Source organism: Eublepharis macularius, chromosome 11 (genome assembly GCF_028583425.1).
Source record: "Eublepharis macularius isolate TG4126 chromosome 11, MPM_Emac_v1.0, whole genome shotgun sequence".
NCBI lineage: Eukaryota > Metazoa > Chordata > Lepidosauria > Squamata > Eublepharidae > Eublepharis > Eublepharis macularius.
The window spans coordinates 79541514-79558908 of NC_072800.1; the positions used below are offsets into that span (position 1 = coordinate 79541514).

General features: G+C 44.4%; 1 protein-coding gene across 2 annotated transcripts in view; it reads left to right on the top strand.

Annotated features, from left to right (window-relative positions):
* The first annotated feature begins 279 nt into the window (after positions 1-279).
* DIP2C (disco interacting protein 2 homolog C) overlaps positions 280-17395 on the top strand; it is a 347378-nt gene continuing 330262 nt past the window's right edge. For both annotated transcript variants that reach the window (XM_054991506.1, XM_054991505.1), the window contains exon 1: positions 280-661. In XM_054991506.1, coding sequence (XP_054847481.1) covers positions 577-661 — 85 coding nt within the window. In that variant the 5' untranslated portion in view covers positions 280-576. The remainder of the gene's footprint in view (positions 662-17395) is intronic.

A 17395-nucleotide genomic window follows, 5' to 3' on the forward strand; every position in this document is an offset into this window, starting at 1 on the left:
GCAGCGGCGGCGCGGCCGGGGTGGAGCGAGGCGAGGGCGCTGCGCCCGGAGGGCCCCGCGCGAGTCGGTGGCGAGGGCGCAGCGGGCCCGCTCAGCTCCATGCCCAAGGAGCGCGAGCGGCAGGGGCAGAAGGCGGCAGAGGAGGAGGCGGCGGCAACAGCAGCGGCAGTCATGGCGGGGCTCCACTGAAGGCGGCGGCGGCGGCGGGCGGCGAGGGAGGGGAGGAGGAGGAGAGAAATCTCTGCATTCCCTCCACCCCATCCCTTGGCTGGGCTGGGCTCTGCGTGGACTCTCCTTCCTTTATGCACCGCTGAGGACTCGGGGCATCCGACGCGACCCCGGCGCGGGTGCTGCGGCTGTGTGTGAGCGCCTGCGGTGTGGCGCTCGGGGCCGGGGGGGATTTTTTAAAAATCATTTGCCGCCCTCCTTTTGGGGGGAGGGGGGGATTGCGTGCGCGTTACAAACAAAGAGGCCAGCCGCACGCAGCGGAGGAGAGAAAGGAGCCGAGCCACAGACAGGAGCGGAGGGCGGGCGAGAGAGCGAGCGAGCGAGAGCGAAGATCTCCTTGGATCGAGTATGGCGGATCGCAGCCTGGAGAGCCTCTCGCTGCCGCTGGAGGTGAGAGCCCGGCTGGCGGAGCTGGAACTGGAATTGTCGGAAGGTAAGAAGGCGATCCGGGGAGGGGATCCTCCCCACCTGCAAGAAAATCAGGGATTCTTGGGAACATCTCTGGTAGAAGAGAGCCCGTCCATCTCTTTGGGGAATCGGGAGCTGCTTCCAGAATGGGGGGGGGGAATCTCCGGGGAGGGGGCAGAGGAGGCAGGGTGGGGTGCGCATGGTTAGGGGAGTGTGTGCGCGTGTGAATGGGGGGATGTTGCAGTCAACGACAGCTGAAATGACGGCCCTTGGAAGCTCGATCCGTCCCTTCTGCAATGTGCTAACCTCTCGCTTCCAGCTCGCCTCGCCATCCCTAGTGTGTGCGTCTGTGTGGCATGTTGCAATTGTTTCCTGTGGGTGTCAGTTGCACCTTAGTATATATGTGACACAACCTAAGAACGGTGTTGGGTACGGGGGGGGGCGGGTTGGATGGGAGAGCCGCATCGAGACTTTTCTGCTTCCTCCTTTCCCCCTTCTTGGTTAAAGACAATCACGCTGCTGCACATATTTTTTTCCTATTGTTTAGTTTGTCCAGGAAACGGGTTGCTAATTTCGCCGGGGGGGGGGGCTGTGTTGATTGATTCTTGATGGCGCCTGTTGTCTTTATCCCTAGTGCCGTTGGGGTGTCTGCCTGTAAATATCTATAGGTCGAGTCTTAATTGTGATGAATTCGATCTCCCCTTCCTTCCTTCCTTCCTTCCAATCTCTGCTGTTCTTCATGCCATGATGCTAAGTGGAGATGGGAGAAGGGGATTTTGGCAGGAGCACGGCTGTTCCAGTGTTGCATGCTTTATTACGGAAGATGGAAAAATCTTCAGGGCTGGGCTTAAGAGGCTCTCATCCTGCCAAGAAAATACAGTGTTGCTTCAAGAAAAATAATGGTACAGAGGAACAAAACAAACCCCAACCTCCTGTAGCTCGATTGCTATTTGAAGGCACCCGTTGAGCATAATGCAAAACCTCCCAGGCTTGAGATTCACTATTGAATCAAGTTTCAGATATGAATAATCGATGCAGAGTTAAAGGTTTTCATACTTGTTTCTGGAAGGGGGGTGGGGATGGGGGGGTTGCATTTTGTTTTTAAAGCTTGGTGTTTCATTTTTATATTTTATCAAAGAACAGGTAATTTTATGGTTTTGGTCCATTGTGGTGGTTTGAGAAGTTTTTGCTTTATGAAGGGCATTTATGCAGTTTTTCTACATTTTTTTCTTATTTGGAGAATGAATGGAAGGGGGGATGCATTTAATATATGTATTTTGAAGTCTGTTGTTGGCTGCTTGCTTGAATTTACGTGTCCGGTATCCGCTCATTTTAAATGAGATTTGATGTTTCCATTTCCTGTCCATATTTCTCTCCCTCAACAGCTAGGAGTCCGTCTCTTGTGTTGGCTCTTCAAGTGCCCAAGAAAGGAACGCTGATAACTCTTGGCGGAGCTGTCTAGTGTTTCTGGAAAAGGCTGAGTGTTCCTCTCCCTTTGGAAGGTTATTCAAATAACATTTGAGAGACAAGGGAGAAAAAAATAACCCTGTGTGTCCCAAATTAGGGATTGGAGTATTTCGATACGGGGAACATCTTTTCTCTCCCTCCCTTCTCAGTACTTTTTGTAACGGTTTTGTGAGGGCTTCCAGCCAGAAAGTAAAATACACTCATGCCTGTTCCATCAGCAGTGAGGACTGCGAGCTGCTGTTGACATTGTATTTTTCTTTTAATGCTTTTGGAGGGGGGCTGGGGAGAATTGGTGAAGGACTAAGCCGCTGGGATTTTTCTGCCTCTGCCTTCCTAGACTGTGCCCTAGCCAGTTCCACAAAATTCTTAGCTGCATTAAAGGTTAAAGCAGTATTGACTTATTCAGGGTTTCTGCACATCGATTAGGTTTTTTCTGAGCTAACAGGGAGAGGCAAGGAAAATTGCTACAGTATGCTGAATGTACCGCTGTATACATGGATGTGTGTGTGTGTGTGCGTGCACACAAATGTGCATGATGCATATAAAAATTTCAGCATACTTATTATAACCTGCCTGACTTGAGATGTAGTATAAAATGTTTCCAAAATAATAAAATTGCAGGGTGAAATTTTGTGGCAACCTCCATGGCTAATGCATTGAGTTCCTTCTAGTATGTGTTGAGGAAGTGGGATGTGGTTAGCAATTTAGACATGCCAGTGGATCCAATTAATCCCTGCTGTAAGTATTTATTTCATAAAAGGTGTCGCTGAAATTAATTTAGTTCACTGATTTTTTCCCCTCTTGTTATGTGAAGTAACTCGACTATTTTTGGGTTACTCATGTGCAAGTTTTTTCATGCAGAATGGGCCAAGACATTTGTTACTTTTTAAATAAAGTATTTATCTTGCTCTTCCTGAGAATCATAGAACTGCCACTCCTGAGAATAGCAGTGTAATCCTGAACATGTTTACTCAGAAGTGAAGCAGTCAGTTCAGTGACTTGGTCTTAGACTGGAGTAACTCTGCTTAGGATTTCACTGCTAGTCTCTTGTACAAACTTCCTCAGAAGAGAGCCCCATTGAGCTCAGCGGGATTTACTTCTGAGTAAACATGCATGGGGTCAGACAGCAAACATACAATCCTGTGCCTGCTTATTGGAGTTAAAACCCACTGATTAAAGTGGGACCTACTTCTTAGTATGCATAGATGGGAATGTTAATTTTTGGCATAAACAGATTTAGTAGAAATTTCAGATACTTTTGAAACATCTATGTTACCGGGTAAAGACACATTTCAGTAGAACCTGACTTGTGTGTCAGAGTTGACTCATTATAGCATGCCACATTTGGGAAGCATATTGAGTACATTTCTAGCTTTGCAAATGTTCCCTGCCCACTATAGGAGAATTTAAATGTTTCATATTTTCTTACTGTATGCATAATTTCTGATATGTCAGAGTGCCTGTATAAAGGTCTCCTTCACATCAGGGGATATCATGTATAGGATGTGATGTTTATATAGCGTACTCAGCTTTCCAGTTGAAGCCCCTGATCCATTAAAGCTTGTTTCTTATAAACTCTAAAGCATGCTATCTTATTTTGCCAGCTCAGATGTAGAGTATTGTCTTAATCATGTTGGATTTAGTTCATCTTTTTATGAGTCAACATGGCAACAATTATCACTACTTTGGGACAGAATCTATATATATGGAATTTCAAAAAGTTCATGTTTACATTATGCGGATGACCACAAGTGTATTTACTCAGAAGCAAATCCCATTGAGTTCGTTAAGAATCCCTAGTAAAAGTGCTCAGATTGCTGCATAAACTTGGCTTAGTTGGTTGCACTGTTAGGCCCACAGAGTGTTCCGGTTTGTTGTACTTGCTTAGGCTGGTTCACTTAGCTGTGCCTTTTCCTGGAGAAGATCAATATAGTTGCAGTAATTCATGCCTTTGTTACATCCAGGCTGGACGACTGGAATGCACACTGTGTGGAGCTGCTTTGAAAGAATAACTAGGCACTATAACATGGATCAGAACATGGAAGCCAGATTGTTAACAAGAACTGGCTGCAGGAATCAATGCCAATTTTATGACATGACACTTGTTAGTTTCTCAGCCCAGTTAAAACCAGCAGTTTAGACTTTAAAGCCATCAACAGCCTGGGCCGAATATATCTAAAAGCCTTCTACTCACAACTGAATCAACTCACATGTTGAGATTTTCCTTAGAGGCATTTCATCCTGTCCGCTAAATGGCCTTCTAAACACACTATGGAACTCCCTCTGGAGCAGGATTTCCTCTTTCTCTTTCCTTCTGACATTTTTGTGGTGCTTTCTGATGGCTACATTGACACTGTTTGTTGCTACAACTTTTTGTTTTTGTTGACCTTTACTACTTCCATGTTGGTTTACTCTTTATGTCCTGAAGTACTTTATCTTCTTGTTTTATTGTTAACTGGTCGTGTCTGTTTTAATGGATGGCTGGTCACTTTAGAGGTTTTAAATGGAAAGGTATTAAATGGAAAGGGAATTCTATTTTTAAAAATAATATGCGTGTCTTTTCATGAATGAAGGCCTCTGTTATTGTGTGGGGTGAGGGGGGTGCATGTGATAATTTCTTGCGTTATTTGACTTTGCTTTATGCAGCTCTGGGTAAACAGCCCTGAATCCCTAGCCTTTTGAGGGCAAAATACTTGGTTTTGAGTCAGTCAAACTCTTAGGAGTTCTGTAGAACCCACTTAGATGAAAACCCGGACATGATTGGATTTAACTAGATTACACATTGTCCACACAAATGGGGAAACTAGCTTCACCACTGCAAATTTGTACTTGCACATGCAAACTGGTGTACTGTGTGATGCATTTTGGAAATCATGCCTGAATGAGGTTTGACTATGAAATGATGTTCACAATTGTTTGTTGCATGCCAAAGTGTTCAACCAGAGCCGGAATGAACTTTTACCAGCAACTTGCAGCTCCCTTATACATCACTGGGCCTGTTGTGGACAGCACTCTTGTGTTAAACCGTGGCTTAAATAGTGGCAGTGCCCTTGGGAAAGTCACATTGTGCTCCAAACACATAAGACATTGCAGATCTAATGAGGCATTCCTTTAAGGGCAGGCAAATGGGGGGAGGGGAGAAATGGCCTCAGAAAGGGGCCCTGCCCCCCCCGCCTGCCATGGTTGCCTCCAGCCCCACCCACCCCCTAAAGGAGAGGGAGAACCTGCCTAGCCACCCTCAAGCAGCAGGTGCCTGCCCAAGCTAGGTGGCCAGGCTCGGTGGGCCCATCCCATTCCTCGATACAGTGAGGCCAGGCTGGCAGGTGCCTCCCATAGCAAGGCCAGACCGGGCAAGCACATTCCTCACCATGGTAAGCCCTCCTTTATTGCACAGCTGGCTCGTGCCCACTCCTCTCTGTGGGCTGAGGTAACCCTGGGTAGTTGTGACCCCCCAGCCATCAGCCCATCTTTGTGGGTGGCCGAAATGACCAGTCCTCTCCTGCATTCCTTAGTACCTCTAAACAGGTGTTTATTTATTAATTAAACGATTTATACCTTGCCTTTCCTCTTGGCTCAAGGGAGCTACGGTTGAGTTTGACGCACCGGCACCCAGCTTTTCTAGTTCTTTTTAAACTATCACTGTTGCTACTGTGTTTTAAAAAGTGGTTCTAATGAGCTTCATTATTTAACCACTGGAGAAGGAAGTGGCCCCATAAAATTGTTAATTGTAGCGTTTGCTCACCACTGTGCAGGACTCTTTAGTGCTGTTATGAGAGGCGCCTAGTTTCAAATCCCATTTCAGCCATAAACTCATTGTCACTTCCTCTTTGGTTAAAAAAAAAAGAAAATAGTAACCTCACTTTGAAAAGTTACGGGATGAGGATGAATAGACGTTTTGTACGGCGCTGTAGGCTAATCAGTTTAACAACCTGTTGTTAAGTCCAGCTTCCCAAATGGTCTGAGGGGCACATGATACATGTTAATGCTCAGTAGATCTTGGCACTGATGGGAAACTGGCCAGAAGTATTCCAAAGAAAGAGAAAGATGAATGGCTGATAAATAAATAATACGTACAATCTTCTGCTATATGGTAGTAGGCCCAGGTTTTCCACTCTTGGGTTAGAGAGAGAACAAATGGCAGAGTTTTTAAGCCGGTTGATAATGCTTTTTGAAAATGCCCTAGGGATGGAATTTCAGCTAGATGTTTTCTGATCCTTTTACTTTCCTTAATATATGCTGGAAACTGAACTGTATCAAGGCAAGGGTCTCCCAGAGCTTATCGAGCATCTTGTCTCTATGTGTAAGCTAACCTAATCTCTCAGAGAAGGTGAAAATGTGCTGTGCTCTCTAAATGACGCTTCTCTCAAGGTAAGCACTGAGGCTTAATTTTATGACACTGCCATAAACTTCACTGGAGGTGTTTCTAAATCTATTTTGAGAAGAGGAAAGATGTGTGAAGGCATCACTTAAAAAGTAGCATCCGTGTGATCTTCTAGGAAAAGTGAGATCATGTGATTAGCTTAACATGGAAGTAAGTCCCACTGATTTCCATAGGGCTTATTTCTGTGCAGGAGTGAGCAATCTCATAAAAATAACCTAGAGGCCAGACAGATTGCATGTTATGCACCCACAAGAGACATACATTGCCGAACATTTGCACTTAAGCGATAAGTCTCTGAAGAGTTAGATATAATTGATCCATTGACTATCAGATATTGTGTAACCAAAGAGTGTAAAGCAAGGCTGATTTAAAGAGCACAATAGCTCTGGGCACCCCATGTCTCAGATGTTCAAATGAATAGAGAAAAATGTTCCTGAGATATACAACCATGAGAGCTAGAGACTTAAAGTGACAGATTAGAAAGAACTACGTTGGGGTGTCAGGTACATAAAAAGCCTGATGTGAGTGATTTGTTTTCTCCTCTTATAAAGTTTGCCAGTGAGATTTATAATTTCCCAAATCCTCATAATTTCCTAAATGCTCCCTTAAGTCTACAAGAGCTTTCACCAATTAAACTGGGACTAAAGCTTTTGTGGTCTGGTGTTTTTGACTCTTCACACTGGTTGCTCTTTCAGTTTTTAGGAGTCTCTTGTTTTCCAGCCTTGAGGGTATACGTTACTGGATTTATCATCTTGCTTTCTGGGATATCTTGCAGACAATGATATGATTGCTTGATGTAATCCTAATTGGGATTTTTACAAGCATGTTTACATAGAATTCTAAAAGCCCAAGATCCCTTTTTCTTAAACAGAACTACACCCCAAAGACCTCTGTGAAACTCAAGCAAGCTGGTTCAGCATGTAATTATTTGGAAGTTAGTCACACTGAGTTCACTGGGGTTTACTCCCAAGCAAGTATGCTCAGGATTGTAGCTGAAAATTTGCACATTTCTATATTTCAGTTAAGTTAGGCCAATAAAAGATATCCATTATCTTCACTGTATTTTACTTTTTAGGAACAAGATAGCAAACATCCCCTTCTCAAATAACAGTGTGATTATATACAGCTCTTCTAGGCAGATCAGTGCCCACTCAGAGTGGTGAACAAAGTCAGTGTTACTGTTATCCCCACAATACAACTGGGGAGCTGGGGCTAAGAGGAGTGACTCATCCAAAGCCACCTCCTGAGCCTATGGCAGAAGTGGGATTCGAACTGAGTGCTGATTTAAAACCCGACCACTTAATCATTATGCTCCAGTAGGCTTCTTTTCCTCTTAGGCTTAGGGTGCATGAGATAGTATAGTCTGTATAAAAATTAATTGGAAAATAAACTTTCAGTTGCTTTGGACAACATTTTCAGTATTTAAATTATTATGCCAATACTTAAGGAATTATCCTGACCTGGATAGCCCAGGTGAGCTTGATCTTGTCAGATCTCAGAAGCTAAGCCAGGTGGGCCTTGGTTAGTAATTGGCTGGGAAGAAGACCAGGATTGCAGAGGTAGGCAATGGTAAAGCACCTCTGTTGGTCTCTTGCTTAGAAAACTCCACCAGGGGTCTCCATAAGTCTCCACTGCTTAAGGAATTACATAGGTGCGACACTGGGGGGCAGGGGGAGCAGTTGGGGTATATTGACTCTCCAGCTAAGCTCCCCAATAAGGTAGAAGAAGCTATGAGAAAAACAGCACATCAGCAGGAAAATTGCACTTGAAGCAGTATTACAGCTGAGGGCAAATGCATCCTACCTACTTCCTTGATATTCTTCAGGCTTAGTAGAAGATTGGACATGTGCAGAAGAGGAAAACAACCCCTAGCATATTATGTAAGCAATTTAATTTTCGTTTTAACAGTCAAGTACATTTGCTTGAGCATTCAACAGGTTTTTGAGCGAGCATCAAGTTTTCCTTCCAGTGGCGCTCACCTGCTGTGAAGCCTATGGTTTTCACTATTTATTGTGTCTCTGTGTGTACAGATGCTGCTTTCATTTATTCGAGTCCTATTTTTTGTATCTCGCCTCTTGGTAAAGGCTCACAAAATTTTTATGAGATTATGACAAAATGTATAAAGTCCACAACAGCAATTTAAAGTATAAAACTGTCAGCATTAAAATTTCATCATGAAACCCCAAACAACTCAGTAATAACTGCAGGCATGGACGGGGGGGTGGGGGGAGAGCAGTAGATAAACCTGAATATATCGACACCAATTACCAGAGGCCTAGGGATTTTTAAGAAGGCACTGGGGAAATAAAAACTTGGAAGAAATGGCAAATATAGTGAGGGAAGGAATTTCATAGGTGATTTTCCATCCTTTGCACCTCTTTCCCTTTTGCAATGGTGGATGACTAGTTTTCATCATTGAGACCAAGAGGGTTGGACTAGATGACCCTAGATATCCCTTCCAACCCTATGATTCTATGACATGTCAGTCAGTCCAGTATATTATGGTGACACCACTGCACTACCACCTTTGTAATAGGGCCGCAGCACTGGGGGTGCGCCATCATTTCCAGTATCACTGTTCTACATCCAAATCTTTTTAGATGTCTGTTATTATGTTGGTGCCTCTCTGTCTAATATACTTATGGTGCAACAAGAACTAGATGTGGCCAGATACTCTCCTTAAGATGTGCTCTGCTTCTTAAACAGCTTTCTAGGAAAGCACATTCCCTAGGAAGGTTCCATTTAAATAAATGGGACTTGCAACCCTGTATGCAGATGAAAGTGAATTCCCTATTGAATTGTAACAACAGGTAAACAAAAAATTGGACCCAGTATCTTAATGAAACCAGGTCATCTGCATGACGAGCGTCGGCCCACCAGGGTTCCACAGCGTATGTGAGTACCAGCATGCTAACATGGAATGCTTAGCACTTGAGAGCCCAGTTTATAGCAAGATGACAGATGCACACAATACCGGACAAATAAGTTCTTGTGCATCTAGTATTGCACTTAAATTGGGCTATTTACTCCTAGTATGTATGCTTACGATAGTAGCTATATGGTAGTACCCTGTAGAAATGAAGCTGTGCCTGACCCGTTCTCTAGATTGCACTCAAAAGTGTAAGCCCATACATGTCATATTCTGTTAGCCAAGTGTGGCTTCATCTGCAGATCAGGCACACTTGGACAGAATGGAGATTTTTCTCCAAACTTTGGGGACCTGTAGGTCTGCAGAAAAATCTGAAACTTAAAAAAAAAAAAAAAGGATTGGGAGGAGGATTAAATTCCCTACGCCCAAAAACAAAGCATCCCGGCAGTGATGCAACAGGGAGGTGGGTGGACTGAGCAGCTACCGTGGAGGGGAGGCAGGCGGGCAGAATGGGGAGCCACAGCCACTGTGTTGGGCACGCTATGGGTGGCTGGGCTAGGGGGAGCTGCTGCCACGGTGGGGCTGCTGCCTTTGCGATGGCACAGCCGGGGATGGACGAGCTGGAGGCGAGTTGCTGCCGCCGCCATTGAAGCTATTAAGCTGGGGCTGGCCCGTCTGGATGGAGTCCCCTCCTGGATTCACATATATCCCCACATGTAGTTATATATTTTAAGAACATTTTGAACATGTAGTCCGTTCTGTATTTGCCTGACAGCTTTTTGAATTGCATCCCTCAGACTCTCCGTAGAGATTAATTTGTTTTATGTTTATTGGCTGATGGGCTGGGCCCATGTTGCAGATTGGTTTTTGGCAGTTTTCCCCCCTCTCTCCCTTCCCTTTCTCTCTTTTTCTGTTTGCTATGTGTCAAAATACAGCTCTTTCCCATAGGGAAGAAAGGTCTCCATGCACCAGAATAACTGCTGTCAGCAAAAATAAGAGAGCTTTCACTAATATGACTGGCAAACTTTCTTATGCACATAAAGAAAGAGGCCAACTCCACATGTCTGGATATGCTGACTAGTTAAAGTCAGAGGGCTTTGGTTGATGCTGCTTGCCAATGGAATCTGTACCAAAGGGATGCTTTAAGTGTTAAAGACTATAAACAAACTATCAAACTTTCCACAACTGTATGATTTTTGGGAGACAAGCTAGCCTCTTTCTGGAGTTGTGACTATGTTATGATCTTCCAGGGTTTTCCACAGGGTCTTTGCTGCCTCTCTCTGTGATACACTAGAGGCAGGCTGTGAGTATTTTGCTGTCCTACTGCTTGCTTAGAGAGAGGTTGGCAGTTGTGATTTGCAGCAATTATCTTTGTGCGTGCCAGTCTGGATTGGGAATGAGAGAGTTTGTGCACCCAGCCCTTCCTCTGAACAGTAAATTTTCCAGCTGTCATTAGCCTAGGGCTTCAGAGACATTTTTAGTTGGGCTGTGCTTTTATTTAAATTTGAACGTTCAAACAGATATCGTTTAAACACCCCCAGAAAGTAATAAACAGATCTAAAGGATTAAGATGATCTGGCCAACGTGAGGAAATCGGACGGCTCCAGGTCACCAGAGGGTCGCTTCCCATATTTCTGCTAGTGCATGGGAAACCTGTTTTTAGGTAGCATGTAAACAGCATCTTTTGTGAATGGCATTTCTAAGAACTAAGGAGAACTTTTGTTGCAAAGTACATGTGGCTGTTATCCAATCTTTACCAGGATGCTTAGTCATGTGGGAGCATAAAACAGAATTCTTCTGCATTTTCTGGGCCTGTAGAATTTGAATACACATGCGTGGATTTCATAAGGGACGCTGGGTCACATGTCAGATCAAGCTGCCTCACATTGAATCAGACTATTGGTCCATCAGGATCAGTACTGTCTACTCAGACTGGCACCAGCTCTATGAGGTCTGAGGGAGAGGTGCTCAGAGGGGTCTGAGGGAGAGGCCCTTCATGTTACCTACTGCCTGATCCTTTAAACTGGAGATATCAGGGATTGAACCTGGGATCTTCTGCGTGGAAAGCAGGAGCTCTTCCACTGAGCCACAGCCTCACCCAAGAGCCAGAACCCCTCCCAAAGGGGTGTATGTGGTGCTCACAGAACAAGTTCAGAAATTATACATGGCATGAACTAAGCTTACTCGGGCATCCCAGTTCCTTAGCAATACCGAGTGACCTGTGGTTAGGCCCAGGTGTTACTCAGAAGGGTGTGGCTGGGATTCAGGGCCAGCCCTGCCTAGAGGCCGAATGGTGAGACCATTCCAGGTGGCTGATTTTGGATGCCAAATGGTCAGTCTTTTAGTGGCTACTATAACTTCTAAAGCATAGAAGAGAGAGCTCTTTGATCTTTTTTTCTGTTTAAGGCAGCAACATGTTCTAGAGTAGCCTTGCTACAATTTTGTGTCCAGGTACGCACAGGAGTTTCTGATTCAGGAGTTTCTGACCCTCAGTCAGCAGTGCTTGGAGACTTTTGTCAACAACAATACTCTTCGATAGAAGAATACAGATGTCTATTTTGTATGGCGGTAGAGTAGCTTTTTGAAATTCAAGGTGGGTGGAGGTAGCTTAGCATCGTGGTCATCTGTTGGCATGAAATGGCTCCAAATGGGTCAAGCAAGGCACTGAGAGAGTTTGTGGTGGTAAGGCTAAAATGGTCTAATGTTCTGCCTTTGGGCTTTTGAGGATTATTGCCTCTGAATGTGGAAATTCATTTTGGCTACCAGCCATGGTGGCTAAGGGGTCCTTTCATATTCAGAGGCAGCAAATCTCTGCATATCAGTCCTGGAAAGTAGCAATGGGGAAGGATCTCAGCCTTTAGACCCAGTTTGTTTGACCCTCCAGGACCACTGTTGGGCTACTGTATGAAACAACATGTGAACTCGATAGACCACTAGTCTAAGGGCTCTTTTTATGCTCCTATAAGGGCACTTTCCTGGGAGTGAGACCCTCTGAACAATATGGGACTTACTGCCAAATTGACCAGTTTAAGATTATTATCTAAACATTGTGGTCCTTCAACAGAATTACAGCCATCTAAGTTTCTTGATGTCAGTGGATTTGCATTGTATACACCACAAAAATGTCAGACAAAATGATCTCCCTATCAGTTTTGAGTAGCCGATAGATTTGCGTTTCCCATGGTTTGCTTTAGTAGTTGGAGTTATAAAAGCTCTCTAGTGGGTGTCCGTGGTTTGTCCCCTGTGGCATTATATTCCTTTTCTCTTTTTAGTTCCGCCTCTCTGCCAAGGAGTTCAGGTCCGTTTGCATGGTTTGCTCTCCATTTTATCCTTCACCACAAGCCACTGATGTAGTTGGGTTGAAAGAGAGCAACTGATCCAAGCTCATCAATTTCGTGACTGGGGGCCAAACTACAAGTGACAGAAGCTAGGAATCCATCCCATGCCTGCCAATACTATTGTAGAAGCATTTTAGAAGCATTTCTTGTGCTTTTAAAATTGCCACAAGGCCCCAGTCCAGAGCACATATGCGGCATGGTGGCCCCAGGAGCCCCCCCCCACTTGCATCTTTTCAGGTGCCAAAACAGCAATGTTGTGGCTCCTGAAAAAAGTGCTGGAGGGAATAAGATTTCCTGGGGCCGCTGTGCAAAGCGTGCACTCTGGATTGGGGCAATTTTAAAAGAATTACAAAAGCTTCTAAAATGGTCACTATCACTTGTAGTTTGAGCCCCCGTTTGTCTTTGAAAATAGCTTGCAGTGTTTCAAGAGCAAGGCAAAACAACCTGTAATCAGCTCCTTCTCATCCGGTTGCTCACATGTTACCATTATGATACAGTAGCACACAGCTTACACACCTTCCCTTAATACAATAATTTCATTTCACTTCAGCGATCAAAGAATAAAATAAGATCTGTATTCATGTGTGATAGCCTGCAGTCCGGTTAAATTAAAGTACACTGTGATTAAAGACCGTTTTGTCTTGAGGAAAACACTGGGATTAATAATCAGTTTAAATGCATGTAACTCCATTGAACTAGGTTGTGGACCGAGTTGCTCGCGCTTCCTTAAGAGCTGTATACGGGTTTGCATTAAAAATGAGGTTTTGTTTTTATATGTGTATTTAAATGAAGGCAGGCGCTGTCAAGTATCTGTTATCTTTCAGAGGAGAGGATGATAAATTCTCCCTTAAGAAAATAAATATATAAATCTGTTTAATTTTGAAAATCACTTCTTGATTCACAGCTACAGTATCTTGTAACAAGCCATCTATGCGAATGGAGGGCTGTAGAACGACAAATGTTTCTCCAAAGGAATATCAATAGATCCCTTCAGGTTTTCAGAGTGCAACACACTTGTATGCATATGCATGTGAATGAGCATCGTGAATAGGCAGTATTTCTTTTAGATTGATAAATGCACCAACTGCATTCCTTTTTTTTTTTTTTGCAGAGGCTTTTTCTATAAAAACATCAAGCAAGATGCTTTTTTTTTGCACATTTAATATTACTACTCTAATTTTGCAGAAACTGTCAGGCATGATAACTTGCTCCTCCGTAAGTAATCAGCACAGTATGAGACGTCTTGACATGCTCCTAAGCCTTGTGAAATTATGCATGCGTATTCCCCTACCTTCCCGCTGAGCGAGATGTCGCCATTAGAATTCTGGCCCCGCTCTGCTTTTCCTCCCCTCTCCCACCCCCTTGTGAAGCTATGTCAGGATTCATTTATAGCCAGCTCTGTGGAATAGCCCGGTCCTCTGCACTTACACTGGAAAATAAGCCCAGTTGAGTGATACAGCTACTCGGGCAGTGAGACTAATATCTGGCACAGAATTTGTACATGTATTTCCTTTCTGAAGTGCCTAGCTTTTGTAATTGCAGCATGGAAACATAGGAGTGCATCTCATATGGTAGGTTTCTCAGCAGGCAGTAGATGGAACCCTCTATAGCAGATGTGGGCAAAGTACAGCCCGGGGCTGCATCTGCCCTCAAGTATCTTTTTATTTGGCCCTCAAGGTGCTTAGCCCTGACTTGGAAGGCTCAGGCTAGCCCAATCTCATCAGATGTTGGAAGCTAAGCAGGGGCAGCCCTGATTAGTACATGGATGGAAGACCACCAAGGAAGTCCAAGGTCGTTGCAAAACATCTCTGATTGTCTCTTGTGTTGAAAACCCTATGGAGTTGCCACAAGTCGCCTGCAACTTGACAGCACATTCTTCAACCACCAAGTAGTTTAATGGTTTGGCTGATGAGACTGCAGCACTGGCTAGTGGGCTGATGCTCCAAAAATCTATTAAACAGCTTAAGAGCCTGGTGCTGCTAAGTGCCATTAGGAACAGCAGACCGGGCGAGAGGGACACAGCTGGGTCTCAGCCTGCCTTTTGAGTTGGCATTTGGCTCTTCTTGTTTTGTGCATTGACTGCTGGAAATGGGAAGAGCCTAAGTTACTGACTCCTGCTTGGGAAATTTTTGGACATTTGAGGGCAATATCAGGGGAGAGCGGAGCTTGGATAGGGGCTGGAGCCCTCTAAAGAGAGTAAATTTAGAGTTACTGACATTGTTTTCTGATGGAGATTGTGCTGGGTTCTCCACTGAACTTACTGTTTCTAGTTTTCTGTTCCCCATTTGAAGGGGGGGGAAGCAGTTTCTTCACCCTTCTAGCTGCTCTTACCGATATCCTTAATTTTCAGTCTATAGAGATGACACAGATGGGTTCTTCCAGCTTAATAGTAAAAACCATAATGGAGCCAAAGACTGCTTCTCTTAGACTCGGTTGTTCTTGGTTGTCTTGTCTGTCCTGCACATCAATAAAACACCACCAAGAAACAAACATTAGTTAAGGCTAGTCAACTCAACCAAGTTCAATTCAGCTGCTTATGCCTATAACCGGTTCCCTTTTTGTGCAACTTGGTATAAGAGGTGCCTTTCCACTGGCCCAATTAAAAAAAAATAGTAAACTTATTTTTGTTAATGAGAGGGTTGCACTAGTTCCAGACGAATGAATTTTTTTGAGGGGAACATCCTCGTAATGTGCTTTCCTTCCAGTTTCTTCCCGTCCTTGGTATACTTTTTCCTAAACCTGCTTTCCTCCAATCTATTAGGAAAGAATTCAGTCCAAAGCACTTTAGCATGCCATCTGGCTGGGAATTTTAAGTAGTTCTGCCTATATTCGCACCGTTTTCCTGCCATCACCCCTTCACGGCTGCCGCTTTCACCGCTGTGCTTCTAGTGGTCTTTAAAAATATAGGATGATAGGAATTACTGATCTTAAAAAATCTCCAGTGGCTTGACAGGAAAAGTGGCAGTTGTGAGGGGCTAACTTCAGGAAAACTTTGAAGATAATGTGGAGAATCCCTGCCGTGCAAAAGCACCTACATAAGGAGAACCACAATGTAAGATGAACTATCCAAGACTGATTACCAAAGATATGTTATATTACTGATTTCAGCCCAACACACGATCCCTTACTGAGACCATTTGCACACACATTCACCCAGGAGCCATCAATACTAATGTTAGAATAATAATAACATTCAATTTATATACCGCCCTTCAGGACAACTCAACACCCACTCAGAGCGGTTTACAAAGTATGTTATTATCCCCACAGCAATCACCCTGGGAGGTGGGTGGGGCTGAGAGAGCTAGAAGCTGTGACTGACCCAAGGTCACCCAGCTGACTTCAAGTGGAGGAGTCGGGAATCAAACCTGGTTCTCCAGATTAGAGTTCTGCGCTCTTAACCACTACACCAAACTAACATAAGCACATCACGAGAGAGATGTGCTTGTGCCAGACCCGCTTTTCAACTCTGCTTGATTTAATCTAATCCGGGTTTAGTCTCAGGACACATTTTGTGATTTCCCTACTCAAGGTGGAATTATGGTTCCTTTAGATTCATATACCTCAGGATCCCTTACACTGCTGCAGTGAACACAAAGTTGCTATTCTCAGATTTCACATAGCAAAGAGTTGTACTTCTGTGCAACACCCTAAAGGATCCTGAAACGTAGGCTAATACATGTCGTCATTACTGCTCATGCTCCTATAAGTATTACTTGTCCCCACTTCCCACATTTAGTTGCTGCTACAATTAAGGCAGCTATGAAATGTTTGTAGTTCCAGGCTGTTACATGAATGAATCTGCAGTCTACTGAGTCAGACCAGGAGTCTACCAAAGTCAATCTTTTCTGCTCTGACTTTCAGTGGCTCTCCAGGCTGACATTCACCTGCTGCCTGGTTCTTTTCACCAGGTTTGATTCCCCACTCCTCTGCTTGAAGCCAGCTGGGTGACCTTGGGTCAGTCACAGCTCTCTCAGAGCTCTCTCAGCACCACCCACCTCCCAGGGTGATTGCTGTGGGGATAATAACAACATACTTTGTAAACTGCTCTGAGTGGGTGTTGAGTTCTCCTGAAGGTCAGTATACAAATTGAATGTTATTATTATTATAATACAGTCAGGGACTGTACCCTCACACCTTCTGCATAGAACTCAGGTACGCTGCAGCTGAGCCAAGGTCCCACCCCAGTTCCGTTTTCCCCTCACCTCTAAGTAGTTACATCCTACGGCTAATATGTAGGATTAGTAGAACAAGTTTTGGGAAAGCTCTTTACAGAAGTTCTGCATTCCTTACCATTCTAGCTTAGGAACTTACATTGCATGCTCATTTCTATAGAATGACCACACACAGAGATGTGCGTGTTGTGCACGTCTGGTAGGCATATAGCTGTGCCTTCGAAAAGACACCACACCTGCCTTGTGGAGCCTCTAGCTTAATAATAAGGCTAATCCCTGTCAGTGGTTCCCAATACAGAATTTGAATGGCTTTCTTTTACCTGGAAAGGAGGCCTCTCCTCCTCCTCCTCAGGCTTTGCTTTTGTTTCCCACCCACCCAGACCCCCTCTTTGGAGCTTTCTCAGCTCCTCTTTGCTCCGCACTTGGCTTGGGCCCAGCGCTAGCTGGTTCTCTAGTAGGCTTTTCAGCTGTGCTGGCCTCTGCTTGTAGCCGGACTCTCCCTGGCTGGGAATTAACCAATTACTCACTA